The sequence below is a fragment of the Hypomesus transpacificus genome, chromosome 14 (genome assembly GCF_021917145.1).
Source record: "Hypomesus transpacificus isolate Combined female chromosome 14, fHypTra1, whole genome shotgun sequence".
Lineage (NCBI taxonomy): Eukaryota > Metazoa > Chordata > Actinopteri > Osmeriformes > Osmeridae > Hypomesus > Hypomesus transpacificus.
Genome location: NC_061073.1, coordinates 4,848,349 through 4,876,346, shown reverse-complemented (window position 1 = coordinate 4,876,346; position 27,998 = coordinate 4,848,349). Strand labels below are relative to the sequence as shown.

The following is a 27,998-nucleotide window of genomic DNA, read 5'->3' as shown; positions in this document are numbered from 1 at the left end:
TGTGTGTGGGAGGGGGGGTCACTGCACGTCCCAGATCTCACAGAGCAGCGGAGTGAACTTGTGGTCGCTCATGCGCCAGGACGCCAGCATCTCAGCGTGGTGGTGGTTGAGCGTCCGGAGCTCCGTCAGTCGGCCCAGCAGACGGGCGAAGTGCTGCGGCTCGGACGAGTGCTGCAGGCAGCAGAACTTCTGCAGGACCTCCAACATGGGGTCCTGCAGCCTCTCCACGGCCGCCTGGTCCTTCACGTATGGCCGCTCTGCACGACAGGGTGACAGGACCGTTTCATTCCCAAATTGTCCTCACAAGAGCTCTTTCATACATTGCCAGGTCATTATTGTAAATAAGAATGTGTTCTTAATTGACTTGACTGGTAAAATTAAGGTTAAGTAAAAACTTAGAAAAGACACTGCCTTAGGATCAAGCTAGGCAGTTATACTGGGCAGTATCTGAAAGTAGGTGCGTTTCATTTGCCTAAGATTTTTATGGATTTGATTGCAGTAGGGTTTGGGTCTAGACAGATCGAGTTCAACATAAAATTTGACTGTATCAAAAACGTTTTACCCGATTCTGATTGATGAAGAGGAAGCTCATTGTATTCCTAACTGTCCCCTGCCACACTGACCTGGTGTCAAGATGGTGATGGCGGTCAGGAGAGCATGCTCCTCGGGCAGCATATGTAGTTCTCCGATGCTCTTATAGAAGTTAAACATCGGTGTGATAAACTCCTCTGATATGCCTGTGGATCGAAGACATGACTTCATTGTAAAAAGCTTAATCACATGTTAGGCTTGTTTACATGGGAGTCAGGTGGCTGAGCGGTGAGGGAGTTGGGTTAATAATCTGAAGGTTGCCAGTTCGATTCCCGTTCGGTGCACATGACGTTGTGTCCTTGGGCAAGGCACTTCACCCTACTTGCCTCGGGGAGAATGTCCCTGTACTTACTGTAAGTCGCTCTGGATAAGAGCGTCTGCTAAATGACTAAATGTAAATGTAAATGTCAACTTCCTGATAGGTGTTGTGACACTATGCAAAGATGACACATTGAATGTTTGACTTGGAGCTTAACCATGACAGGGGCACACCCACAAATGCACATACCGTTCTTACGCATCCCCTGCACAAGGACAAAAGCCCTGAATGTCAGTCACCAATTCATCTGTCCGTCAAACCAAGGAAAGTTGCCATTTCCTTGTTTCTGGAGAAGAATGGAGCAGACCGATTCTACTGGCAGACCAGGAGGTACGGCTGACCCAACAGACGGCATAAATGTACCAGATTTGTTCTGATAGTCAACTCAAGCACTAGACTAACCTTTGAGCTCGATATTACCACCATCTTTGCTCATAGATGTTCCAAAATGGAAAGTATGGTTTCATCCAGATATTTGCCATCAAAAAAGAGGTTGGGAAGATATTGAAAGCAGCGAGGGGTCCATGTCTTGAATGAAGTGGGCCCTTAGGTTCTGCTTCCACCCCCCCCCCCCCCCATAGGGTGGCAGTGCTGGACATATAATCGCCAGAGCAGACAAAGACTGTCAAAACAACATCAACACATTCTCCTGCCGATGACACCAAAAAGAAAAGGAAAAAAAGAAAATATGACCGCCATGACACATTGGAGCGGTAGGACGTCCTTGCTATATTATCATTCAGAGGATTTGATTCAGAATCTAAATTCTGAGGGGGAGGTTGAAGCCCTTCTCCTGTCAAGCCAAAGCCTGAAGGCTTCAGAAATGCCAGAGGGGCTCTGAGGCAGAGAGAGGGGGACAATACCCCCTCGATGTTTAGATAAAGAACAATGGCTTGTTTAGACAGCATCACTTTCCTCTCCCCCTCACTGGCCTTTAGCATGAATATCTCAGGGCCTGGTTATTATTTTGGACCGGCGCCAGGGGACCGTGGTGACGCATGCTCTTGGACCAGCTCTGGCACGCTGGCTTTCAGCTGTCCAGGCAGGGCAGTGACAGCAGTGACAGCTCAGATAGGCTGACAGCTCAGACTGCCCTTGACAACATATTGGGTTGGATTGCTTTGGCTGAGGCACTCAGATCTGAAAGTGACCCAAGTCATGAATAAAGATGTATAAATAAGCTTGGCGACAAGACACATCTTTCGCAAGTCGACAAATCCACCAACCTCCCAAATCTCCCCCACTCCCAGTCCCTAACACGAACACCTGCAGCGTCTGAGTTTGATATCTGGGGATGGGCTAGTGTGAGTTCTCCATCCTGCCTCCTGTAGCTCCCTGCCTGGCGGCGTGACCAGGCTCGCAGCACAGAGAAACAGGAGCCAGTAGGGGCCATCAGGCTCCCTGTACATGGGTAACACAAGCCTGCTAGATCAACAGGTTAGAACTCCTCACTCGGAACCTTCTATTATTCACGCTGGCCATACCTGTCTGTCTGCCTACCTGTCTGTCCGCCCGCCTGTCTGTCTGCCAAACTGCCTATATATATATATATTTGTGTGCCTGGCTATATTTCAGCCAGCCTGTCTACGTGCCTTCCTATCTACCTGCCTGCCTGCCTGCCTGTCTGCCTGTCTGTCTGCCTGTCGGGTATTAAAACCTTGTAATAAGCCTGTGTGTCGCTGATATGATCAGTGCTGGGATGTTGTGATATATCTCACCACTCTTGCGTATCCTGTCCTCCAGGACCTCTGTGTGTCCATGGGGCATCTTCCTGGTGAAGACCTGGGCCGATCGCAGGAACATGGCCTCCACCGCTGAGCCTTTTAGCAGGGCAATCTGATCCTCGTGGTCCAGGGCCTGGAAACCTTGGCAGACACACACCAACATGGTTAACACACTACTCAACAGGAAACATCATTGGAACGTTTCTGATTCTGACACCCAGCTTGCACAGTTTAGGTATGGCAAAAAAACGATCTGTTATCCTTATTGTTATTGCAGTATTAAATATAAGCTGATTGATAATTGGGTATGTTTATCAATAGACATAATGAGCAAAGCTCCTTTCTGGTACGTCAAAGACAAAAGACTATCATTATTAGGTTGAGGGGGTGCACACCTGGAATGTTTTTGGTAAACTCGACCAGAACCTGTACATGACTGGTGGCCATGTCCGTCAGGAGCATGAAGTTCTCTTCTGCGTTGAAATGCTCTTGTAGCTGCACAGACAAGGTGACAAAATGAGTTGTAAGATAACTTTTATTTTGAAGTGTTCCAGTAGCGGCAGAAAGAAGAGAACAACCTATTTAAGACTAAAACAGTCTAAAACACTGGCCTGACAATACATGGCCAACCTTGACTGAGATACAGGCCTCAAATTCCTGATAAAAGTTACGTAACCCCTACTGACACAGGGAGAACCCAGCCTGCCTCTTACTAGGACAGAGAGAATCTGTCAGCCCAACACAAACTATCTCAAAAGCATGTTCACACAAACATGTCTGTGTAAACTTAATCCTACTGGATGGGATGGTAAAATGAGCAGTATGGTACCAGTTTTTTGGCCATGTCTTGAGGGATTCGATGTTTGTTGTATGCATCGACAATGAAGCTCAGCAGCGCCTGTTGCTCCTGACTGAGTGTGACCTTCTCCTTTGGAAAAACAAAACACAGTGGTTTGCACATTGCACCAACCCTGTACACAGGTTGAACTGGGACACTTAGCACCCCTGTGCACAGGTTGAACTGGGACACTTAGCAACCCATGTACACTTGATAACACTTGTTTTAAAAAAAAAATTAAGTCGATCAGCAAATCCGCCGGTGTCCTGAAGTGAAATAAATTGGAATGCCTTGCCGACACGTTCAACACTGTTGAACGCGTTGTTGAACACTGACAGGTGTGTTGGACAGGTGTGTTGGATTGTGGAAAGCACTGAGGGAGGAGGGTGTACCTTTGATAGTCTGGTGGTGGATGTAACCTGCTTCGTGTCTGAGATGTCCCCCCCCTCCGCCTCATCCCCTGTAGACCTCCCCGGAGAAGCCTTGGTGTTCTTCCTCAGTCTCTTGGACTTGCACTGGATCTCCGTCAGCAGGCCTGTCCAGAAGTGAGACATAGTGAGACATTTACATTTAGCAGACGCTCTTATCCAGAGCGACTTACAGTAAGTACAGGGACATTCCTCCCCGAGGCAAGTAGGGTGAAGTGCCTTGCCCAAGGACACAACGTAATTTTGCACGGCAGGGAATCGACCCGGCAACCTTCTGATTACTAGCCCGACTCCCTCACCGCTCAGCCATCTGACTCCATCAGAGGTCAAGGGTCAGGGGTCAGAGAGGGGGCTGATAGCGTGCGTCATCACTGCTCCCGTTTCTCTAGTGATGCAATCCTAGCAACAGTTGCCATGAGGACAATGGACAATGCTAAGTGCACCTTAGTCAAGAAACAGATAGATAAATACTTGGTGTTGGTGCAAACTCTACTTTAAATGATTCCTTTCATCAATTCAAATATAATCTGTGCTCATACTGAACATAAAACAGTATATGGTGTTCAGCCATACCGAGGACATCTATAATCACACTGTAAAATCAAATTCGATTTGGGGATTTTCTTTTTGCGATTCAGAAACATCTTGCAGTGGATTCTGGGCTGACAACCTGGACTGAAGTCAAAGATCTCCTTCTGTCTTGAACAAGAGACTTCAGACACCTCCAGTCCCTGACACCAGAGCAACGTCTGGGCAGCAGGGAGTCTGCCCGGCTGCCCGGTCCCATCTCAGCTCCTCATTCTATGGGCCGGAGCTCAGAACAGCCCGCAGCCTGCAATATTCATCACAACTTCCCCTGCAGAATTCATGAGTAACGTGAGCCTGTTCCGTTCTCTCCTGCTCCGCTCCGCTCCCCTCCTCTCCTGACAGATCCAAATGGACTTGCTAACTGGGTTTCCTCCATGACTACACCAACACTGGAGCACAGGTAAATCCACTTCGAAGTGAACCGTTCTTAAATCACGTTTACAATTTCCCATTTCATCCTACGAAGAGAGTTCTTTATGACTTTATTCCCCAGCCTATGTGCAACCCCCCTCCCCTCTCTGCCCCCCCCCTCCCCTCTCTGCCCCCCCCCTCCCCTCTCTGCCCCCCCCCAAACCCACCCAATCCCCTTAATAGTTTCTCCATGAACGGGGCCGAGCCCCTCCCATTGTGTGAGGCTTCCCACAATGTCCTTTTGCCTCAGTGCTGCATGTCAAACTCCACAATGAGCTTTTCTCAGAAGGCCTCTAATGCAGTGTGTGTAACTGCTGATATGGTCCAGTCCCACAGCGTCCTCATTGGAATACACGGACGTCCTCAGAGCTGCAGTGCTCTATAGAATCCTCTAAACAGACCTCTGTCTCTGTAGCCTGTCTGTCTCTGTCTCTGCAGCCTGTCTGTCTCTGTCTCTGCCTCTGTCTCTGCAGCCTGTCTGTCTCTGTCTCTGTAGCCTGTCTGTCTCTGTCTCTGTAGCCTGTCTGTCTCTGTCTCTGTAGCCTGTCTGTCTCTGTCTCTGTAGCCTGTCTGCCTCTGTAGCCTGTCTGTCTCTGTCTCTGTAGCCTGTCTGCCTCTGTAGCCTGTCTGTCTCTGTCTCTGCAGCCTGTCTGCCTCTGTCTCTGCAGCCTGTCCATAACCTGAACATTTTTGTTGAGCATATTTACCAAGCCATAACTCAAGTACTGCAGTACAGTAAGTAGCTTTGTTGATACTCTGCTGTAATTATATATATACCATGAGCATATAGTCTGTTTAATTAAATGTAACCAGATCCCTTATTAGACTGGGTATGGTGCTGCATGTGAGGATGTCTGAAGAGGGACCGCCGCCGCTGGCGCCCCAAAGCTGCAGACTCACATTCGGCCAGCATCCCCATCTCTCTGCACTTCCTCAGACTCACATTCGGCCAGCATCCCCATCTCTCTGCACTTCCTCAGACTCACATTCGGCCAGCATCCCCATCTCTCTGCACTTCCTCAGACTCACATTCGGCCAGCATCCCCATCTCTCTGCACTTCCTCAGACCTCAGACTCACATTCGGCCAGCATCCCCATCTCTCTGCACTTCCTCAGACTCACATTCGGCCAGCATCCCCATCTCTCTGCACTTCCTCAGACCTGCAGACTCACATTCGGCCAGCATCCCCATGTCTCTGCACTTCCTCAGACGGCATTCCTGGCATTTCCTGCGCATGTACATGTCCATCTCGCAGCTGCCGCCGTTCTTGCACTTGTACACGGCGTTCTTGGTGATGCTCCGTCGGAAGAAGCCTGGAGAAGGGGGGGAAGAGATGGGGGTAGGTGGGAGCGGGGGGGGACGGGACAGGATTACCATGCTGCCATAGTGGAATAATCCAACGCCCTACCTCAAGAAACCTTCACGTATTTAACACACATTGTTGAACTCTGTGATAATATGGGAACTTCTGACATGATACCTTCGGAACGTTTTGCATGGCTGACTGCTGTAATGGACCCTCTAATTGACTGGGTGGCTGGTTTGAGGGAAGCTATTTATAGATGCTCTCAACATCTCTGCAATGGAACCACCAACAGTACGTCATATTGTTTAAATGATGTAACATAAAGACATCATACACACACACACACACACTTGCTCATAAAAAAACTTTGGAAGCGTTAATTCTAGACCTGGCAATGAGCACAATGACACACATTAACACATTAACTCTGCCCATATCATGTTTCTGTCCCATTGTACAGCAGTAAGCTGAGAGGGAACCTGATCTGGCTGTTACACCAGGACAGAACCACCATGCAGAACAAACCACACCGGAACAGGCACACCAGAACAGACACACCAGGACAGACACAACAGAACAGGCACACCAGGACAGACACACCAGGACAGATACACCAGAACAGACACACCAGGACAGACACAACAGAACAGGCACACCAGGACAGACACACCAGGACAGATACACCAGGACAGACACACCAGGACAGACACAACAGAACAGACACACCAGGACAGACACAACAGAACAGGCACACCAGGACAGACACAACAGAACAGGCACACCAGGACAGACACACCAGGACAGATACACCAGGACAGACACACCAGGACAAACACACCAGGACAGACACACCAGGACAGAACAACCCTGAAGAGCTAACCCCACCAAAACAGGAAACCCAGACCTAAAGCAACAAAGGTCAGAATTGTAATGTGACTGGTAAGGCAATTCTTACTTTGGTAGGGTGCCAAAGTCACTCATAAAATAACCTTTGTAGTATTTACCTTATTCTGATATACAAGTTAACACAGGTGACAACCGATTCTGCTACTTGGAATCTTTCTAATCAACCAACAGTGAAAGGTTCTTCTTGCCACTCACATAAAGCCATCATGGAACTTTACAATTAGGTACAGTTCAAGAAACAAACACTCATTCATAAGTGCGGGAGAACTTCCAAGTCATTTGTCAACAGCACATCACTTGTGAGTCACCCATTGCATTCTCTTCTCTACACCTCACAATCAAATTTCCTCTGTGGAATATTTCAATGTAGCCAGCCCGCTCTCGTCTTAATGAACATCATTCCCTCTGAGATCAGCTGGAAAAGTTGAAGTGTTTGCTTTCTAACAAGAGCTGCGATGCACTTGTTTAGGATTAACACGAGGTTAGCTCCAAGCCCACGCAGAGAGTAGCATTTAAACAAGTGAAACAAATCAAATCCAATTATATTTCAATTGCAATCAGTGTCTGCTCCACTGCCTGAGCCAAAGCAACAACAGTGTCTGTGTCCTCGAGGTCTCCTACCTTTACATCCCTCACATGTCACTGTGTCCTCAGGTCCTCCTACCTTTACATCCCTGACATGTCACTGTGTCCTCAGGTCCTCCTACCTTTACATCCCTCACATGTCACTGTGTCCTCAGGTCCTCCTACCTTTACATCCCTCACATGTAAGAGCGTTGTAGTGGTATCCCGATGCTTTGTCTCCACACACCACACACAGTTCCTCTCCCTTCACCCGCCCTGTGAGAGAGGCGTTCCTCGACCTCCGGCACACCACAGGCGCTAACGCTGCCGGCGCCGCGTCCACCTCGCCGCCATAGCCGCCCTCCAGGGGCTCTTTCCTCAGCTCGTACATAGCAGCAGGGCCATACCAGTCCTCCCCACTGTAGGGGGCATAGTAAGGCGGTCCGGGGTAGTAGGAAGGGGACGACATAGGGGGCAAAGTTAATCTTGAGTCTTGATCTTGATCCACCGAGGGGTACGGTTGCATGCTGGGATAGCTGGAGAAGGGTAGGACGTCCTGGTCTTGGAGAAGAGAAGTTCCTTGGTCTGCCAAAATGTCTGGGGCGAGGGATGATAATGTAACACGGTCCTATTTACATTTCAATGAAACGTTATTACCAGCTTCACAGGGATAGTGTGAGCATTTACATACAGCAGAGAGCCAATTCATAGCATGTAAACTTTAACGTAAGTGCGGATAGTAATCTTCACTGCCACATAAACCCAACAATAATTAACTACCCGCTGTCTGAACATACCATGGACTGATAGAAGGGCCCAAGCTGAACATCTACTGTATTCAGAAACAACAAACACCCCCTAAACCAGAAACACCCCCTAAACCAGAAACACCTCAAAACAGCGTATATTTGCCTTAAAGCTTCGTTACCAAGTTGACACGCTCTCAAATTCTAGCATTTATGGTTCATCTTGATTTACAGGGTTGAACAGGATTTCTTACAGTTTTTTATCAAAGTATGTAGATTGACAAGTTATTATTTCATGGCTTATAAAAATTTGACAAAATTCCCTCAAATCCAATATGTAATCTGACGTATATTGTCACCAGCTGTATTTACATCTGCCAATCCACACATCCTGCCCCGAACCTTGGTGAGATACTGACCTCCTGAAGACTTGTTCTGGACCATTGCCATTTTAGTGAGACCCAGCTCTCCCAGGATTGGCTTCCTCTCTCTCTCTTCTTCCCCCTTTCTCTCTACCTCTGGCTGCCCCTCTACTTGGACATGCTTCTCTCTGATCCCCAGTGTCTCCTCAGACCCAGAGAAACAGTAGTGCAGCAGCTCATGCCCACAGGACACCTTGCTGTCTGCTTGAGGAGTGCCAAGGGGGCCAAAGGTTGCCATGGTCACTCATTAACCCGCTAGGCACATTTCTCTGCATCGTTACACCTTGCTGTGTGACGGATGCATCGAGCTATATGAGCTGCCTTGCCATCCTTGGCTTGGCCTGTGTGGCTAGCTGTCCTGTCCTGTGTGGCTAGCTGTCCTGACCTGTATGGCTAGCTGTCCTGGCCTGGCCTGTGTGGCCAGCTATCCTGTCCTGGCCTGTGTGGATAGCTGTTCTGGCCTGTATGGCTAGCTGTCCTGTCCTGGCCTGTGTGGCTAGCTGTCCTGTCCTGGCCTGTGTGGCTAGCTGTCCTGTCCTGGCCTGTGTGGCTAGCTGTCCTGACCTGTATGGCTAGCTGTCCTGTCCTGACCTGTGTGGCTAGCTGTCCTGACCTGTATGGCCAGCTGTCCTGGTCTGGCCTGTGTGGCTAGCTGTCCTGACCTGGCCTGTGTGGCTGCCTGTCCTGGCCTGTGTGGCTAGCTGTCCTGTCCTGTGTGGCTAGCTGTCCTGACCTGTATGGCTAGCTGTCCTGGCCTGGCCTGTGTGGCTAGCTGTCCTGTCCTGGCCTGTGTGGCTAGCTGTTCTGGCCTGTATGGCTAGCTGTCCTGTCCTGGCCTGTGTGGCTAGCTGTCCTGTCCTGGCCTGTGTGGCTAGCTGTCCTGACCTGTATTGCTAGCTGTCCTGTCCTGACCTGTGTGGCTAGCTGTCCTGACCTGTATGGCCAGCTGTCCTGGTCTGGCCTGTGTGGCTAGCTGTCCTGACCTGGCCTGTGTGGCTAGCTGTCCTGACCTGTATGGCTAGCTGTCCTGTCCTGACCTGTGTGGCTAGCTGTCCTGGCCTGGCCTGTGTGGCTAGCTGTCCTGACCTGGCCTGTGTGGCTAGCTGTCCTGTCCTGTGTGGCTAGCTGTCCTGACCTGTATGGCTAGCTGTCCTGGCCTGGCCTGTGTGGCTAGCTATCCTGTCCTGGCCTGTGTGGCTAGCTGTTCTGGCCTGTATGGCTAGCTGTCCTGTCCTGTGTGGCTAGCTATCCCGACCTGTATGGCTAGCTGTCCTGGCCTGGCCTGTGTGGCTAGCTGTCCTGTCCTGGTCTGTGTGGCTAGCTGTCCTGACCTGTATGGCTAGCTGTCCTGTCCTGACCTGTGTGGCTACCTGTCCTGACCTGTATGGCTAGCTGTCCTGTCCTGACCTGTGTGGCTAGCTGTCCTGACCTGTATGGCCAGCTGTCCTGGTCTGGCCTGTGTGGCTAACTGTCCTGACCTGACCTGTGTGGCTAGCTGTCCTGACCTGTATGGCTAGCTGTCCTGTCCTGTGTGGCTAGCTATCCTGACCTGTATGGCTAGCTGTCCTGGCCTGGCCTGTGTGGCTAGCTGTCCTGTCCTGGTCTGTGTGGCTAGCTGTCCTGACCTGTATGGCTAGCTGTCCTGTCCTGACCTGTGTGGCTAGCTGTCCTGACCTGTATGGCTAGCTGTCCTGTCCTGACCTGTGTGGCTAGCTGTCCTGACCTGTATGGCCAGCTGTCCTGGTCTGGCCTGTGTGGCTAACTGTCCTGGTCTGGCCTGTTTGGCTACCTGTCCTGGCCTGGCCTGTGTTGCTAGCTGTCCTGTCCTGGCTATCTAGTTACTGTTGAGGTAAGTTGATCATAGGGTCTGAGGGTTAAGGTTAGACTGTGACAGCGATGTATGTCAGAGCTGGTCACTGACTCCAGGAGGGTGGGGGGAGGGGGGGGGGGGGTACGTCACTTACCTACAAAGTGGGATGTCTCAGAAAGGGAGTAACCATCAATGGGGATCTGTATTGGCCCCCCCACACTGACATCGGGGCCCACCCACTCATTCATTTTGGGCCGTGGTGCAGGACCAACTTAGAGTTGTGGAGATATGATTGGACCCAGAACAGGGAAAGAATCCACCTGTAAACTCCCCTTCTGTCCAATCCTGTAACATTGCAAAAGGCATGAATGCATCGGTGAGTAGGTTATTCAGGTCATGTAAATAAGAAGTTGCTTGATGACACGCTACACGCCACTTATGGTTGTTTCATTTTGCCACAACTGCACATTTCCCTCTCCTGTAATGGTAGAGGGGCTCACAGTGACAACAGACAATAGTGATAGGAGACAGTGGACAGTGGAGACAGTAGAAAGTAAGATGGAACACAGTGAGGCAAAAGTGGAGGCTGTAGATAGTAGACAGTGGAAACAGTGAGACAGGTAGACAGGAGACGGAAAGACAATAGATAGTGAGACGGATAGTGAGACGGATGATGAGGCAGTACACAGTGAGACAGATAGTGATACAGATGGTGATACAGATAGTGATACAGATAGTGATACAGATAGTGATACAGATAGTGAGACGGATAGTGAGACAGTACATAGTGAGACAGATAGTGAGACGGATAGTGAGACGGATAGTGAGACGGATAGTGAGACAGATCGTGAGACAGATCGTGAGACAGATAGTGAGATGGATAGTGAGACCGATCATAAGACAGTACATAGTGAGACAGTAGATAATGAGACAGATAGTGAGACAGATATTGAGACAGATATTGAGACAGATAGTGAGACAGATCATAAGACAGTACATAGTGAGACAAATAGTGAGACAGATCATAAGACAATACATAGTGAGACAGATAGTGAGACAGTCAGTGACACAGTGAGATTCCACTGTGGCTTCTCTGTGTAGGTGTTACCTGACAGTGGGCCACATTGAGTCCTGATGTGTCATGTGATAACACAGCCACCGGTGAACCGTTCATAAATCTCACCTGACTTTTAATTATCCAGGACTAATTTCCCCTGAGATCAAGCTACTGCAACCCACATCAAAATACAAACCATAGCCTCAGGACCAGTCTGACAACCTACAACACAGAAACTACTTCTCACAAAGCTCTCTCTCTCTCTCTCTCTCTCTCTATCTCTCACTCACTCTCTCATTCTCTCCCTAGCTTCTTGTTTTCATCAACATCAAAGACGCCTAGACTCCACTGGCAGCTCCGAGAGATTCCTACCTCGTGGTCTTTACCTTCTGTCTCCCGGTGGATGGCTCTGTGCCTGCGTTCGCCTTCAGATCTCCAAACTGTAAAGTACAGCACCATCAGTGTTTGCTCATGACTGCTGGGCTGCATCTGGCAGAATCCTCCCGGAGAGATGTGTGTGACAGACCGGGGTCATGGAGAACAGGGACGATAGTTATTAATTAAACTGTCCATTTCCCTCCACAAGCAACACAGCCAACCTCCCTACCCCCGTCAACCCCCCCCCCCCCCCCCCCCCCCCCCCCACCCCGACCCCCGCGCCCCCCCCCCCCCCCCCCCCACCCCCACAACAACTCATCCAGCCTCCATGTCTCCCAAAGAGCTGACTCCCAGGGTGTCCAGCCCGCCCTCCCACACACACAAACCCCACATCCCCAATTACAGCCAAAAAACACATTCATTAATTAACACGTTAACATTAACACATTAACACGTTCATTAATCGAAACCACTTTCCGAACCGCTTTAATCACAATTGATACCAAACACGTGTTGCGTTGAATAGTGAATGTCAAATGTTGGACCTCACCGCTTGGATGCTAGAGTTTAAGGACACAGTTACGAGATCCTGGTTGCCACGGAATTGACTACATAAGATGTATGATGCACGTCAGGCTCCTGGAGGTGCTGACATGGTCCAGAGGTTGGTTTCCACCCTGCATCCCAAGTTAATGTCCTGGAAGTTGCTTGACTGACACTCCCCCTCTCACAAGTGCTTTTGCTGCGTTGGCCTGTCAGCCATCTTGTTTTCAAGCTGTAGAAAAGGGTGTGATTTCAGATGAAGGGAGCTCCAGCATCTCTATGATCCTTTAATGTATCTAAAAACATGGGGTTAATCATTGATAGGGTGGTTGCTCCAAGCCACGGGACCCTTCTGAGTCAACATGCCGTCCTTCAGAAATAAACACAACCTTTGCCGTTGTCTGTTTGGATTCTATCTGATTTGTGCTGGGGGTAGGATGGGAGTGAGGATTGGGTGGGAGGGGAGGGTATGGGGGGACTGTGTAGTGATAGCCTTCATAAGGGGGGACACCACCCCCCTACTGGTCCACCAGCTGTGCTCTGAACTGTCCCATGCTTTGTTTCCTGTATTGATTCACAATGACGGTAATGGTTTGTATTTATTGTTCTGGAGGCATGGGCAGGGGTTTATACTACATTTGGGCTGCTGTGTGGTCACATAGTATTAGTGAGGGGGTTTATTTTTAATATTGTTTATTATGACTAACTTGTGAGCTGACGTGGATTTGATCTGACACGGGAGCTCACCTGAGACCATTCCTGGGAGTTCTTTCTCCTCCTGTTTCACGACTTCTCCCTCTCATCTTTATGTCCTGATGTGAATCACCAGCAAACTGTAAAAATCCCTGATGAGGAGATAAGCCGTTCAAACGTCGTGCTAGTATTCAGACCTGGCAGGACACGAGCATGCTCCCTCCTCAAACAAGCTTTCAAGGACTGTCGCAAAAACGCCAGCGAATGTGGACGATAACAAGGTCCGTGACCTTGAACCCTACCAGCACAGCCACTCGTTAGCATACAATGGCAGATAACGAAACGCCGTGCTGGTCTTTAAAGACAGAAGGCCTTTAGACAGCATTTCTCTCTCTCTTTCTAAAAGCACTCATTCACAGGCCGTGCAACAGACAGTTGGTGTCTGTTTGCAATCCGACGGCATAGCCTGTCTAACAAAAGACAACGCTTCTGTGGAAGGTTGGATAAAGTGTCCGACTAATTATGGGCTTCAGTAAGAATGATGCAGACTACTGGCGTTTTTAACAGACACGATAAGCTTGAGAATGTTTACTGTGAGAGATTAAAACCAGAGCAGTCAAGAGTCTGTAGGGAGTCAGGGCAGCACTGGTCAACAAACAGTGCTGCTGAAGGCGGCTGTCTGGTTTCTGCCAGAACATGGGAGCAAGCAGGGGTTAATGATGATTTGTCATTATTTCATTTGTCTATTTCATTAGAGATGGAGTGGAAACAATTATCTTCAACTGTGTAGTGGTGGGTTTCATTGGTTTACAGTTTATTTTAATAAACTTATTTTACAGGAGTGTGTGAGTCTTAGTGATTGGTGTGTTTTTACATGGGGGGGCGTACACAACCTGGCCGTGAAGCGGCTTGGACCACTGTCCATAGAGCTAGCAGGACTGGACCACTGTCCCTAGTGTTAGAAGGACTGGACCACTGTCCCTAGTGCTAGAAGGACTGGACCACTGTCCCTAGTGTTAGAAGGACTGGACCACTGTCCCTAGTGTTAGAAGGACTTTGGGATGCCACAATAATGAATTTTGGTGGCTCACATAGCTGTCATTATCCTAATCGAATGCCCTTTTCCAATAAACTGCTTTGAGACGGTGTCTGTTTAAAAATTGTTTTATTTTCCATTAAAGCTTATGACAAATTGCACTTTAATGGGTAATGTTATCCAAGTTTTTGATATCATCAACTAGTTCTGAAGTTGAGATGAAGAACAGCTGTTTTCACATGGCTAAATGGTCACATGACTAAATGGTCACATGACTAAATGGTCACATGACTAAATGGTCAGCAATGATCAATGATAATTTCAGACTTTTGGATGGTAGATTCATAAAACTGTGAACCCAATACCAATGTTAAAAGCTCTAAATATTAAAGTGCATATCAAATGAAAAAGCAAACAGAACAGAAAATAATGTACAAAAGAAACTCATTCGTTTCATATTCCCTTTCATATTTCTATAATAATGTATATTCTGATGATTAAACATTTTATAATTCATAATTCATACTTTTTGTTGTTGTGAAAATGCCTTATTCTTAATAGTGGATTGCAGTGTTTTAGGAAGTGTCTGGTTCAACTCCTTATTCATAAAGAAACAAAACACGATGGTGAGAGATACAATGTACGTTTTGTATGGTCAGTTAGAGGGATCCACCTATACAAGTCCTCTGTATTATGACTGTATTATGACTGTCCTCTGATGTGTCCAGTCCTCTGTTGCCATGGGTCTGTCTACGGCAATGTGAATAAAGTTTACAAGTCTGAAAATACTGCATCAGGGGGTGCAAGGGGGTACCCCAAATAATAAGAGCAAAAGAAAACAACGCAAGCTTGTAAATCTAACTCTGTGGTTGATGTTCTCCCAAGCTGAATACAAATACCACAGGACCACTCACATTCCACAGAACCACACTCTTTACTTGCATAGCTGACACAAAATCTTCCAACAAAACTATGTACAACCATCATAGGTACGCCAAACTATGTTTCATCTGCACATTCAGTTCACGGGTCTGACAACAGAATTTGGAGTCAAAATACAAATACAAACTATACTGTAAGTATGAGGTAAAACCGTCAAATGAGTATCATGGATTAAACAACAACAAAAAGCCAGTTTTTCATCACCGACAGATACGTGATTTTTTTACCTCATACAGTCCCACAGGCGTTTGACCCCAGGTTTGTGGGGGATAGGGGAGGGAAAGTTCTGACCCCCGGAGGGGTATCACTGGTACTGCTCCTGGAAGTTCCCATTCCCGCAGTGTGGGTTCCCGTCTTCGTCCTCCTGCATGGTCACGCCTCTATTCTTCTTCCAGCCCTTCTTGCGGCCAACGATGGTTTCCGATGTGCCATAGCTCTTCTGGTTTGCCAGGGAGGCGCTGCTGTTGAGCTCCGACTCCTCGGCCAGCTCGTCATCGTCCAGGATGCCGGCCTTGTCCTCACTGGTGTCCTCCGGGTCTGCCCACTCCTGCTTCTCCCCCGAAGCGAATATGGCGTAGAAGATCACTCCGGTGTAGTGCACCATGGATGCGATGATAAACACATGTTGCCACTCCAGACGAGTCTATCATACATTGGAAGAGTGAACATGACCGTATAATACAGACATATTACATGAAGATGGCTTTCATCCTGTGCAATAACAGTTTAGTAACATTATAATATAGTTTTTTTATAAGGTTTATAATACAATGTATAGTATATTTTATTTTCACAGAAACATTAGCTGCTCTGTTCCACAAGTGGGAGGATGTTGTGAAGCTCTCAGGCATTGAATTAACGTAATCCAACTATGCACATGATTAGTCTTAAAAAGTTATTATTCTATGTCATAAATACTATGATTAGCATCATGGTTTATCCTTTACAGGCTAACCTTGTTTTTAGTCAGGGCTCCTACGATCAGAGGACAGACCATCCCAGACAGGGTTCCAACCCCGTTGGAGATGCCCATGAGGATGCTGGCGTAGCGAGGGGCGATGTCCAAATGGTTTACGTTGAAGCCTAAGGGAGTCGGGGACGTGGTTAGTCCATGATTAGGAATACTAACCACTGTTTCTAACCAGCAGCGCCTTCAATAATATTAATGTCTGCCGGCAATGGAATTGTAATTACAGCCATTCGTTGTAGGCCACATAGCCGTGCAGTTTATGACTGCAGGATGAAACATTGAAATCTGTCTCTATTTCGTTGCCCTGCCAACAGTTTATAAAATATTCAGGGAAGTAGAGTGGAGAGTTTAAAACATTCCTCTCCTGACTCAAAGGAGAATGTTGCAGTTTGCTCTCAGCTGCTGTTCATGAGGCAATCGTGAACAACAATGGAAGAGGAGAAGCGAAAGCAAAAGACATGCCCCAGAAATCAACATAACTAGACCGCATGACGACAAGACCACTTGATCACGACCACTTAACCTTCATATCTGTGCCTCTTAGACCTGATTCACTCAAGTCCAGTACATGCCAATAACATGACACAATTGATCAGACTTTCAGGGTTTTTGTGTTTTTTTTACCGGAAATGGCGAACCCACTGAAGCCCACAGCCAGGACCAAGAAGGAGATGGCCACGCCTCGCGTGTGGGAGAAGCCCACCACCAGCAGCAGGGTGGCCTCCATCCCAAACCCTGCAGGGGGGCAGAACATCAAGACAAGGCCTGGTCACATGGCTCGAGGACAGGCCTCGCACAGACCTAACACCCCTATCTCTGGGGGTACCCCATGACTGAAGAGTTGTCTACCTCCGCAGTTCATGATTTTTCGCACGTTGGTGGTGGACATGATTTTGTTGCTGCGGAGGAAATCTGCCAGCTGGCCCCCGATTGGCACAATGATGGTCATGACCATGTGGGGCACTGCAGAGAGGAGACCCACCTGCACGGAGGACAGGAAGACTGTAGGTTAAGACCATGGGCGTATCTAGCCCTATTTTGGGGGGCTGGAGCCCCCCCTAAAGTTTCATTAGCCCCCCAAAAAAATGTATCATATTTTTATTCTAAATTTGTGAATTTCTTTTCCTAAAACTCACTAGAGGACACTATTTAAAAGGATATTTTCAAAAAATTATTCGGGGAACACACCCCCAGACCCCCCTAGTTTTGCTGGGTCACAGGAAAAATAATAGGTTTCATCTAGGGGCTTAGCCCCCCCAAAAGTGGGAACCTAGATTCGCCCCTGGTTAACACAAGCATTAGCGATGAACCCCAATGAATTGAAGTTGCTGATTGGTAAAGCCTAACTTGCTGATGGGGAAGCCAACCTTACAGACGATCCAAACCAACCTTGCTGATGGGGAAACCAAAGACCTCTTCGAAGTAGGCGGGCTGGCTGATGAGGAGCAGGTAGAAGGTCCAGCTGCGGCAGAAGTTAGCCACAATGATGGCGTAAACGGGCATGGAGGTAAAGAATCGACGCCAGGGAGTCTTAAACTTCTGAGGTGGCAAAGGGGGGGGGGGGGGGGCAGAAAGAGGCTGATTTAACACAGACACAAAGGCCATCATACACTTAACAAGTTTGATCTTTTTAACCAAGCATCTTTAAACTTTTTACCTGAACCTAGACTAACTTGAGCTATCTTGTTGCACCATCTTTTTCTTCGAAGCTGGCTGTCAAGCGTGGTAGGAGAAGCTTACCTCAGTAGCACTCAGAAGCTTTACCCCCTCACCGATGGTGGTCTCAATGTAGATCCTCTCCTCGTCACTGATGGTGGGATGCTCTGCAGGGCTTCCATATGCCAGCAACAGCCAGAAGATATACCAGATGAACCCAAACACACCTGGAGGACACCATGAAAAAACACCCAGATCACCGTCAGTGCTGTCCCATGTGATGATATAAACATGTTCATGTTCTGTAGTGTGTAATTGGTGGAGGGGGTGGGGGGGGGGAGTTCAGACAGTCTGACAGAATTTCATTAGACCACGTGAACTCTGAACTGAACAGATTAATCACCCAAGGATTAGTCATCCATGCTAAGAGATGTTCATTTTGGTCAATTAATCATGAGATGACATCAAGGAGGAGCTGCAGCGATTCTATTGGTCCAGAGACGGTGTGAGTGGGCTCCATCTTGATTAGCTAACAGCTCAGATATTGGACCGAGCTTACTAATAACAGTAATTAGAGGGCTACAAGTTGGGTGTCCAAACTGCTGGGTTTGGACTAACACTGTTTTAGCATGTCCCTAAAGTGACACCTAGTGCATTATACGAAGCATTACTCAACAGCTGTGGATCCACGTCACCTGTCTCTGAAGGCCGTTGTTAGAAACTCATCCAATGAAGGCTCTACATTTATAAATCTTAGATTCAGTTCATCACCATTTAGTACCAGTTCCCAGACCTCTGTCTGAATCATCTCTATCTTGAGTCATTTCCATCTAGACTGTCCAAACTTCGGCACGTGTTTAACTGATGTCGTCCTGGACACACTCAAATAACGCTTAAATAAAGGCGGGTCACACATGCTGCTGACTAGAAGTCGCTACATGCAGCCACTCATCTGTGACTCATCACTTTGGCTTGGCTTGGCTTCAGATGGAATGTTCTACAACTCCTGACATGCTTCTTCTTTTTCTTCTGTGGCCGGTTGTGTCCTGGGCTCTGCCACAGTGGGAGGTCTAAACTTGGTCCACCAAGATATTGAGTTGTTCTTTCCACCCTATAACATGTTCTCACCATAGATATAGAAGACAGAAGACCACCCTACGTATTGGACCAGCACCCCTGCCAGAGGCATGGCGATCACCGCACCAGCATAGGAGCCTGCAAACCAAACACTGTATCAGAAACACACACGTAGCTACGGTATAGCTGCTTATTTTTATTTACATTTTTTTGTCATTTAGCAGACGCTCTTATCCAGAGCAACTTACAGTAAGTACAGGGACATTCCCCCGAGGCAAGTAGGGTGAAGTGCCTTGCCCAAGGACACAACATAATTTTTCACAGCCGGGAATCGAACCGACAACCTTCTGATTAACAGCCCAACTCACTAACCGCTCAGCCATCTGAATCCCTAACACTGCTAACACTGTAGGAAGCGGTACCGAAGATACCGTACACCCCATCCTGTAACTAACCAGACCTCAGTCACTTCTATAGTTGTAGCACTGTATCCATGTGCAGGTGATGTCTAAATGATTGGCTGTGTGAGTTTACAGAAGTTTGTATATGCATACATATACATACATATACAGACATAGAGTACATATACATAAGGAGGATTCAGTTATCCTTTGAATCACTCAGAAAAATATTCACTTCTTTCCGTACAGAGGAGGAGAATCAACAACATTCTAACTGTGGCACGACAGGAACGAGACGGTACGTTATCGTACATTCTAATAATTCTGATAGGCTTCTAAACACTCTTGTTCTGAACAGAGGGGGGAGCATGAATGTGCTTTTGTTCAGTGGGGAAAATGTCACTTCATTAGTTTAAATGGGAGTGAAGCTACTTCAGAGGGAACAGGTGATCCTGGCTTCATTCACGGAGCCATGTCGAGAGGGTTTGCATGCTGGGGTTGTCATGGCATCAGTTTATTGTGGGGAACGTCTGTTGGGATACGTTTCAAGGAGAACAACAGTGGACATCTGCTAAACAAAATAGCCCTCTTTCCTGTTTCCCCAACTGCCACACTCAGGATGCTAAACATCTCTGCACAGAGAGAACAATTAAGTAGAAGTTCAATTACTCTATTTGAGTAATTGTGTGTGTGAGGGTGTGTGTGTCGTGTGGTGTCTGCACGTGTGGTGTGTCTGAGTGTGTGTGTGACAGTATGTATATCTACTTATGTGAGAGTGTGTGTGTGTGTGGTTAAAATAAATAGTGGTGTGCTGATTAGTATACAATCTGCAAAACATTCAGATGAGGTCAGTACCTTCTGCTTATTTTTGTCACCTATAAGCGTAGTTATTATCACATGGAGTTCAAATCCTCAACCGTGGTATAGAATACACTGTTTTTGGGGAATGGTGATTAGCCCTAAGGATTCTAATGACAAAGAGCACAACTCACATCCATTCACTGCCTCAACATTCTCCAGACAGACTGCTAACAGGTGGACAGTGGTGTGTGTTGTCAGGACTCACCGCAGAAGGAGGTGGTGGCGAGGCGACTTCTCTCCAGGGGGGGGGCCCATTTGGCCCACATCCCGTGGCATGCTGGGTAGGTTACCCCCTGCAGGGGCGGACATCGGGAGACAACATCCTCTTAACAAGTTCCTCGACTACTACTTACACCTGAAATATGTCCAAATATGTGTCTGATGTCTATGTTTTCAATAACTTTTGTGGGGTCACAAAGGTGATCTGTGTTACCTCCCCTGGGATTTGCTATGTGAGACCCCTCACCTCCACGAGGCCCTGCAGGATACGGACAAACAGGACACAGCCGTAGTGGGTCCTGGCTGCTGAGGGGATGAGCATATTCAGCATGGACGTCAGGAAGATGGCCAAACCAAACACCCTGCGGAAACACGGCTGATGTTGGATCGTAGGATACAATTAAGGCCCGTGCACGTGAGAGTGAGAGTGTGTATGTGCACACTCTTGTGTGTGTGTTCACCTCAGTCCTCATGGATGTGTCATAAACACGCCCTAGTGATCCAGGTTTATGGGTTTGTGGCTTTGGCAGTCCTTATTGCCTGTCCCCCTCCCATCTCAGCAGTCACAGATCACAATCTGTTCCTCTGCCTGTCTCCCATCTCTGCCAGCACTCTGATCAGACAGGTGATGACCCCCCCGCTCCTCAAAACCCCCCCCCCCCCCCAGACTGACAGGCCTCACGCTGGACCCACAACACAGATCCAGAGATGCCATTCTGAACCGAGCATTTCTGCTTCCTCACCAGCGCGCCCCCCCCCCCCCCCGCCCCCCTTCCCCCACTCGCCCCGTTCCCAAAACAGCAACGTACGTGACACTTGTAATATTCCAGTGTCTGGTGTTTCAGCGAGGAATCAGACTCTGAATCTTTTCTTATTAACTCTGTCAGCCGCGTGTCCCTCTTTCCTGCAGAGCTTTCATTACAGCCGGGCCCGCTATCTGCACATCACCTCGGCTCCCCGCGTCAACCGTTACCTCGCGCACACACACAGTCACACACACACAGTCATACACACAGTCACACACACAGTCACACACAGTCACACACACAGTCACACACAGTCACACAAACAGTCACACACACAGTCAGACACACAGTCACACACCAGTGTGTGTTTGTCCCCCGTCCTTGTCCCCCCCGCCCATTAACACCTCAAATGAATGTTTAGTCTCTACCCTGTCCTCCGTACAGACACCAGGGGGTGTCCTGTCCCAGGGGACCCTACCCTGTCCTCTGTACAGACACCAGGGGGTGTCCTGTCCTTGGGGACCCTACCCTGTCCTCCGTACAGACACCAGGGGGTGTGCTGTCCCAGGGGACCCTACCCTGTCCTCTGTACAGACACCAGGGGGTGTCCTGTCCTTGGGGACCCTACCCTGTCCTCCGTACAGACACCAGGGGGTGTGCTGTCCCAGGGGACCCTACCCTGTCCTCTGTACAGACACCAGGGGGTGTCCTGTCCTTGGGGACCCTACCCTGTCCTCCGTACAGACACCAGGGGGTGTGCTGTCCCAGGGGACCCTACCCTGTCTTCTGTACAGACACCAGGGGGTGTCCTGTCCTTGGGGACCCTCTGTGTCCCTCACCTGTTGGCTGCCAGCTTGTTGGAGATGAAGCCTCCAGGGATCTGAGTGACGATGTAGCCCCAGAAGAAGGAGCCGTGGATCAGCCCCACCGTCTCTGGGTCCCAGTTAAACTGAGCTGGCTGGAGAACAGAAGGGCAGAGCGGTTAGTCTGGTCAAATGGTGCTGTGTGTTTGGGTGTGTTTCCGGCTATTATTTTATTGAGGACCATCGAAGGTTTGGGTGATGAAGCTGACCACTTGAACTTGATATAAACAGCTGCGAATAATTTGCACTTTTTTCTATGTAACTTCTTTGTTCAAACAATCCATCATTGATTGGGTTCATTACTGTAAGTGGACACATGGAATATTTTGTAACAATTGTTTGTTATTTGTTAGATATTTGTAAGCTTTCATTGGTGATGAAAAAGTTGGTGATGGTAAAAATTGTGATTGCAGAATAACCAACAGTGCCTCTATGAATAATGTATGCATAATTTGACGAAGAAAGGGCAACTTTATTGATGCATAAAACATCACTAAACTAGGTTACAGAATCCTGTAACCTGGGAACAAATGCCCCCAACTTCAGACCAACTGTCCCCTAATCAAGGGGACACATGACCCAGCCTAGAGGACCGCCACCCTCCTCACTGATCCCAAGTCCCTCCAGGCCTCCATGAACACAGCCCCTCAGCTCCTGGAGAACAGGAGTCCATTACGTAACACAGCCCCTCAGCACCTGGAGAACAGGGGTCCATTACGTAACACAGCCCCTCAGCACCTGGAGAACAGGGGTCCATTACGTAACACAGCCCCTCAGCTCCTGGAGAACAGGGGTCCATTACGTAACACAGCCCCTCAGCTCCTGGAGAACAGGAGTCCATTACGTAACACAGCCCCTCAGCACCTGGAGAACAGGGGTCCATTACGTAACACAGCCCCTCAGCACCTGGAGAACAGGAGTCCATTACGTAACACAGCCCCTCAGCACCTGGAGATCAGGAGTCCATTACGTAACACAGCCCCTCAGCTCCTGGAGAACAGGGGTCCATTACGTAACACAGCCCCTCAGCTCCTGGAGAACAGGAGTCCATTACGTAACACAGCCCCTCAGCACCTGGAGAACAGGGGTCCATTACGTAACACAGCCCCTCAGCTCCTGGAGAACAGGGGTCCATAAACAAAGCCCCTCTGTACCTGGAGAACAGGGGTCCATAAACACAGCCCCTCTGTACCTGGAGAACAGGGGTCCCATTGATGTAGACGGTGTTGTTGTTGACCATCTCCACGATGGCCACGCCCAGGTTGCAGCGGATGCCGAAGGAGATGCAGAAGCCGAGGCCGCTGAGCATGGCGATGATGTAGCGCTTGGGCAGGCCAAAGCAGCCGCAGTCCAGGAGGGGCGGGGCCCGGAGCGGGGCCACCACCGGACGTCCGTCCTCCGTCAGCTCAATCTGGTCCTCCTCATCCACATTGGTGCCATCGATTTTCCTGCAGGGGACATTTGAGAAAATATCCTACAATTAACGTACTGTATGTATAGATAATGATCATGAGATTGGAAGACTCGTGCTTTTTGCTGTTTGTCAATTATTTGAGGAAAACCAGGCAATGGAATAACTTTACAGTCTTTCAGACAGCAGGCGAACCCAGAAGGTACTTCTGATAAGGTCAACACGCATCTGTGATTCCGCCCCACACTTGTTCCATTAAGCAGAGTTCCTCTTTGCTGGACCCCGGCCTCACTGTTTCTGATGTGCACCTGAGTTCCTTTCCAGAATGAAATGAAGGGTTAGGGAGGCGGGGTGTGTGGGGGACCTTTCTATCCCCTGTTCTGAAAGGACATTCACTGTGGTGTGTGTGTGTGGGCGTGGGGGGGTGCGGTGTGTGTGTGCGTGTGTGTGTGTGTGTGGGCATGGAGGGGGTGGGTGTGTGTGTGCGTGTGTGTGTGTGGACATGGAGGGGGTGGGTGTGTGTGTCTATGTGTGTGTGTGTGTGTGTGGGCGTGGGGGGGTGTGGGGGTGGGGGGGGGGGGGGGCGTGGGGGCGTGGGGGGGGTGGGGGGGGGGCGTGGGGGGGGTGGGGGGCGGGGGCGTGGGGGTGTGGGGGGGTGGGGGGGGGGGCGTGGGGGGGGGTGGGGGGCGGGGGTGCTTCCAGTCTGGTATCACTTCATGGAGGCCAAATAGAGGAGACAACAAGGAAAGAACAAGCGCTCACTGGCCAAACTGCTCTCCTTCACCACACACACACATTTACCCCCTCCTCCTCCTCCTGCTCCTGGTGCTACTCCACCAGGCCCCCCCTCCTCCTCCTCCTGCTCCTGGTGCTACTCCACCAGCCCCCCCCTCCTCCTCCTCCTGCTCCTGGTGCTACTCCACCAGGCCCCCCCTCCTCCTCCTCCTGCTCCTGGTGCTACTCCACCAGCCCCCCCCCTCCTCCTCCTGCTCCTGGTGCTACTCCACCAGCCCCCCCCTCCTCCTCCTCCTGCTCCTGGTGCTACTCCACCAGGCCCCCCTCCTCCTCCTGCTCCTGGTGCTACTCCACCAGCCCCCCCCTCCTCCTCCTCCTGCTCCTGATGCTACTTCACCAGGCCCTCCTCCTCCTGCTCCTGGTGCTACTCCACCAGGCCCCCTCCTCCTCCTACTCCTGGTGCTACTCCACCAGCCCCCCCCCCCCCTCCTCCTCCTCCTACTCCTGGTGCTACTCCACCAGCCCCCCCCCCCCTCCTCCTGCTCCTGGTGCTACTCCACCAGCCCCCCCCTCCTCCTCCTGCTCCTGGTGCTACTCCACCAGGTCTGAGATACACCTGGGGAAAAGCTGGGAAATCAGTCGATCATTATCAGAGACAGGAAATGACGTCTGGGACCAGCCCTTGTGACCACACAGTGCTAACAGGGCCAACTGGGTTTCTTTTGTCCCTGAAAATACACTTTTGTTCCCCTGTCTGAAAAATAGAAGTGTGTTCTCTTTAAGAGAGAAAAACACTTGGACTCCTTAAACAATTTTGCTCTCCTTTTTAATGCTACTGTAAGACATTTGACTAAAACAGGACATCGGTCTTAAATGGTGGTAATGAGAGAACAGACTTGACACCATTAGCATCTCTGCTGTTGTACAATGGGTATCGTAAGTAAAAAGTGATTGTGATCCATCCGTGGACTAGACCACTGTCTGCTTTTTAGGGACCGCTAAAGCACAAACAGCCGGAATGTGAACCAAGCTATCATGATGCATCTCATACCTGTTTCTCAGTACCTCACTCAATCTCTCTAATCAGGCGTTCACATACAAGGTAACAGATGGAGACCGTAGTCGTAGTAGCTGAGATGTTCTGAGTGATGTGACTGATTAGAACCATAAATCACGTCTGCCATTTTGCTTTTGGGGTGTGTTCATTATTAAACAGGCACCTATAGGACCTATTCTGTCCTCAATGGCTCACTGAGTTCCCGCCTAAAGCTTGCGGAGACCAGCTAATAAACTAAGATCGATTGCTTAGAAGAATCAATAATAAATGGCCCTTGAATAATACAAATGTTTCCCAGAGCATTCTGGATTACATCGTGCCAGGTTTCATTGTCAAGGGGAAATTAAGCCTCAGTCAACACAATCTTCCAATAATATTAGTTAGTAAATGAATGAATATATGATTATATAACGTTTTATATTCTGGTGTTTGTGGTTTATTTATTATTAATAATTTCATAATTATTTTATGGATTTTAGTTGTAAGATGTTTTGTCTTAGTGATCCTATAGTCTACTTGTATACACTCCCCGATCACGCTGTGTACGTACAGGTGATAGGGCCTTTGCAGTTGCTGGTCCTAAGCTGTGGAATCAGCTTCCCCTATCTATTAGGCAGGCTCCTTCATTGTCTGGTTTTAAATCCAGGCTTAAGACCCACCTTTATGTTCTGGCGTTTCCCACCACTTGACCTGAGCTGTTGCTTGTTTTTCTGTTGTTGACTGTTTTGTATTTTGTTTTACTGTGTTTTTTATAGTGTTTCAAGACAAATGTATTTGGATTCTGTTTTTGTGCTTTTGTTCGGCACCTCGGTCAGCCTTGCTGTGTTTTGAGTGTGCTTTATAAATAAAATTTACTTACTTACTTACTGTAAATAAAAAATGCAAATGAGGTCAATGTAAAATTGGTTCTTTTTCAACAAATCCCTGTAAAATAATCTTCATATTTTACAGTGGATATAGCTGAGCACGTTGGCTCCAAACATACTCATTTTCATTTCACAGGAAATTGCCTACTTGCATGTTTTATCTCCCTGAAAGACAAGCATCTACCTCATATGCTGAACGTACCATGCTTCCTTCTCCTTGTAAAATATGCACCTCTGAAATTCCATGATTACATGACTTGCGTTGCCTGGCGAGCAAACAAATCAAATATTCATGTATCTTCAGGATCTCTGAACATGTTGAGCTGAACCTGCAACTGGCTTCGAGTTTTGCGCGGTTCCTCTCAAAGCTTGTCCTGACGTCATGGTCATATTGTTTCTTAATCAGGATGGTAAAACATGTACATATTTGTTCAGGGCTAGGAAATGTATTACAATCAAATGTTATAAAACAGCGTCTTGGTTCCAGCAGTATTCCTAACCCATAACTGTGCCATTCTTGTCAATCATATTACCATTTCCTTCCCTCCTATTTCCCCTAGGTCCAGTGTGCCCAGTCCTTCTCCCCGTCCTCCTAACTCACCTCTGGAGGTTTCCCAGAGAGTCTCCCACGGTGTTCTTCACCTCCTCTTTCCCCGGATTCAACACCCGCTCCTTCAGACCGGCAAACCCCCCGAACGGCATCTTCCCTCTCTTCTCTCCGTTAACCCCACCTCCTCCTCTCTGAGTTCCTCCGACTGGATCTCTGTGCCTCTCTGCTCTGGTTTGTTCCGCTAGACGTGGTGGCTCATCGTCCAACAGTTCCAAGCTTCCATCAGATCCCTCCTAATATGAGAGACAAGCTCCTCCTGTGGCTGATGCCAGGGGTCCTGAGATGTGAGACAGGCTCCTCCTGTGGCTGATGCCAGGGGTCCTGAGATGTGAGACGGGCAGTTCCTCTGGTTGGTGCTAGGGGTCCTGAGATGTGAGACAGGCTGCTCCTCTGGTTGGTGCCCGGGGTCCTGAGATGTGAGACGGGCTGCTCCTCTGGTTGGTGCCAGGGGTCCTGAGATGTGAGACGGGCTGCTCCTCTGCTGCGCTCCTCTCTGAGGGGCAGAACTACCAGCAGGTCTGACTGGGAGATAAGCAAAGGGTGGGCAGCAAGGGAGAAGGGGTAAGATGGCTGAGGTGATGTGTCAGATGGGCTCCCTCTGGTCCAAGGGAGTGGGTAGAGTCATTTCTCGGATGTTCAAATGAAAAGAAAAATGCACGAGAGTGAGAAAGCGATGGAAGAGCCAGGGATAGAGATTGTGTCAAGTGAATCCTTCAGCATCTGGGCATTTTCAAGCTTGGATAGCTGCAGTAGAACAGAGCGGATCTCTCTGATGTCCTCTTCAGCTGATGGATCCACTGTTCTGGGTGAGGAGGGAATGGGATACCTGGCCTCCAGTGCCCGCCCCTGCTCCCTGTTTCCTCCCTCCCTCCGGTCTCCTTGCGCCATATCGTCAACCAGACAGGCAGGTTCATTTGACACCAGACCAGAGGATGAGGGATTAAATATTGACAGGATTCACAAACCGCATTCAACAGAGACAAGGCTAGTAGTCTGTTGCGCTGTGTAACATGTGCGCAGGTGTAATTTAAGATGTATACATTAGATTCCAGGTACGCCCCATTCCTTCCCAGCGCATCCAGGTCAGCCAAAGCGCTAATTAGCGTGACTGCCTGCCTATGACATGAGAAACTGATCTTCCATTCCCGCAATCACACTTTTCTGCCAGATTAAATTGCACAAACTTTTTTTGTTTTACGTGGCGGTACCTTTGGGGTATTCCC

At 48.9% G+C, this 27,998-nt stretch overlaps 2 protein-coding genes across 4 annotated transcripts; both read right to left on the bottom strand.

The window, feature by feature from the left end:
• Positions 1-18: 18 nt before the first annotated feature.
• On the bottom strand, positions 19-12,282 carry nr1h4 (nuclear receptor subfamily 1, group H, member 4). The gene is made up of 10 exons (XM_047034393.1): positions 12,084-12,282; positions 10,809-10,999; positions 7,863-8,273; positions 6,073-6,213; positions 3,865-4,007; positions 3,464-3,562; positions 3,030-3,129; positions 2,629-2,775; positions 624-737; positions 19-257 (listed from the first exon to the last, which is right to left on the bottom strand). Exons 2-10 carry the CDS (start codon positions 10,900-10,902, stop codon positions 19-21), a joined length of 1,488 nt encoding a protein of 495 aa, XP_046890349.1. The 5' UTR covers positions 10,903-10,999; positions 12,084-12,282.
• Positions 12,283-15,556: 3,274 nt separating this feature from the next.
• Positions 15,557-26,867, bottom strand: slc17a8 (solute carrier family 17 member 8). 3 transcript variants are annotated; one of them, XM_047034377.1, is made up of 12 exons: positions 26,767-26,867; positions 23,289-23,544; positions 22,073-22,191; positions 20,735-20,849; positions 20,474-20,561; positions 19,058-19,144; positions 18,014-18,156; positions 17,663-17,812; positions 17,123-17,255; positions 16,898-17,008; positions 16,259-16,386; positions 15,557-15,946 (listed from the first exon to the last, which is right to left on the bottom strand). In XM_047034377.1, exons 1-12 carry the CDS (start codon positions 26,865-26,867, stop codon positions 15,608-15,610), a joined length of 1,770 nt encoding a protein of 589 aa, XP_046890333.1. In that variant the 3' UTR covers positions 15,557-15,607. The 3 variants fall into 3 exon arrangements, with proteins under 3 accessions (XP_046890333.1, XP_046890335.1, XP_046890336.1); XM_047034379.1 differs by having other exon boundaries at positions 17,663-17,809; XM_047034380.1 differs by lacking the exon at positions 17,663-17,812.
• Positions 26,868-27,998: the final 1,131 nt, after the last annotated feature.

Bases quoted from the DNA above. Each gene is read 5' to 3' on its own strand.
- nr1h4 (XM_047034393.1), bottom strand. From the start codon at position 10,902: ATGAATGAGTGGGTGGGCCCCGATGTCAGTGTGGGGGGGCCAATACAG. The intron at 3,130-3,463 runs GTACCATACTGC...TTGTCTGTGCAG, and splicing joins AAGACATGGCCAAAAAACTG to CTACAAGAGCATTTCAACGC. The intron at 258-623 runs GTCAGTGTGGCA...CCTGTCGTGCAG, and splicing joins CATCACCATCTTGACACCAG to AGCGGCCATACGTGAAGGAC.
- slc17a8 (XM_047034377.1), bottom strand. From the start codon at position 26,867: ATGCCGTTCGGGGGGTTTGCCGGTCTGAAGGAGCGGGTGTTGAATCCG. The intron at 23,545-26,766 runs GTGAGTTAGGAG...TGTCCCCTGCAG, and splicing joins TCTCTGGGAAACCTCCAGAG to GAAAATCGATGGCACCAATG. The intron at 22,192-23,288 runs GTACAGAGGGGC...TCTGTTCTCCAG, and splicing joins ATGGGACCCCTGTTCTCCAG to CCAGCTCAGTTTAACTGGGA.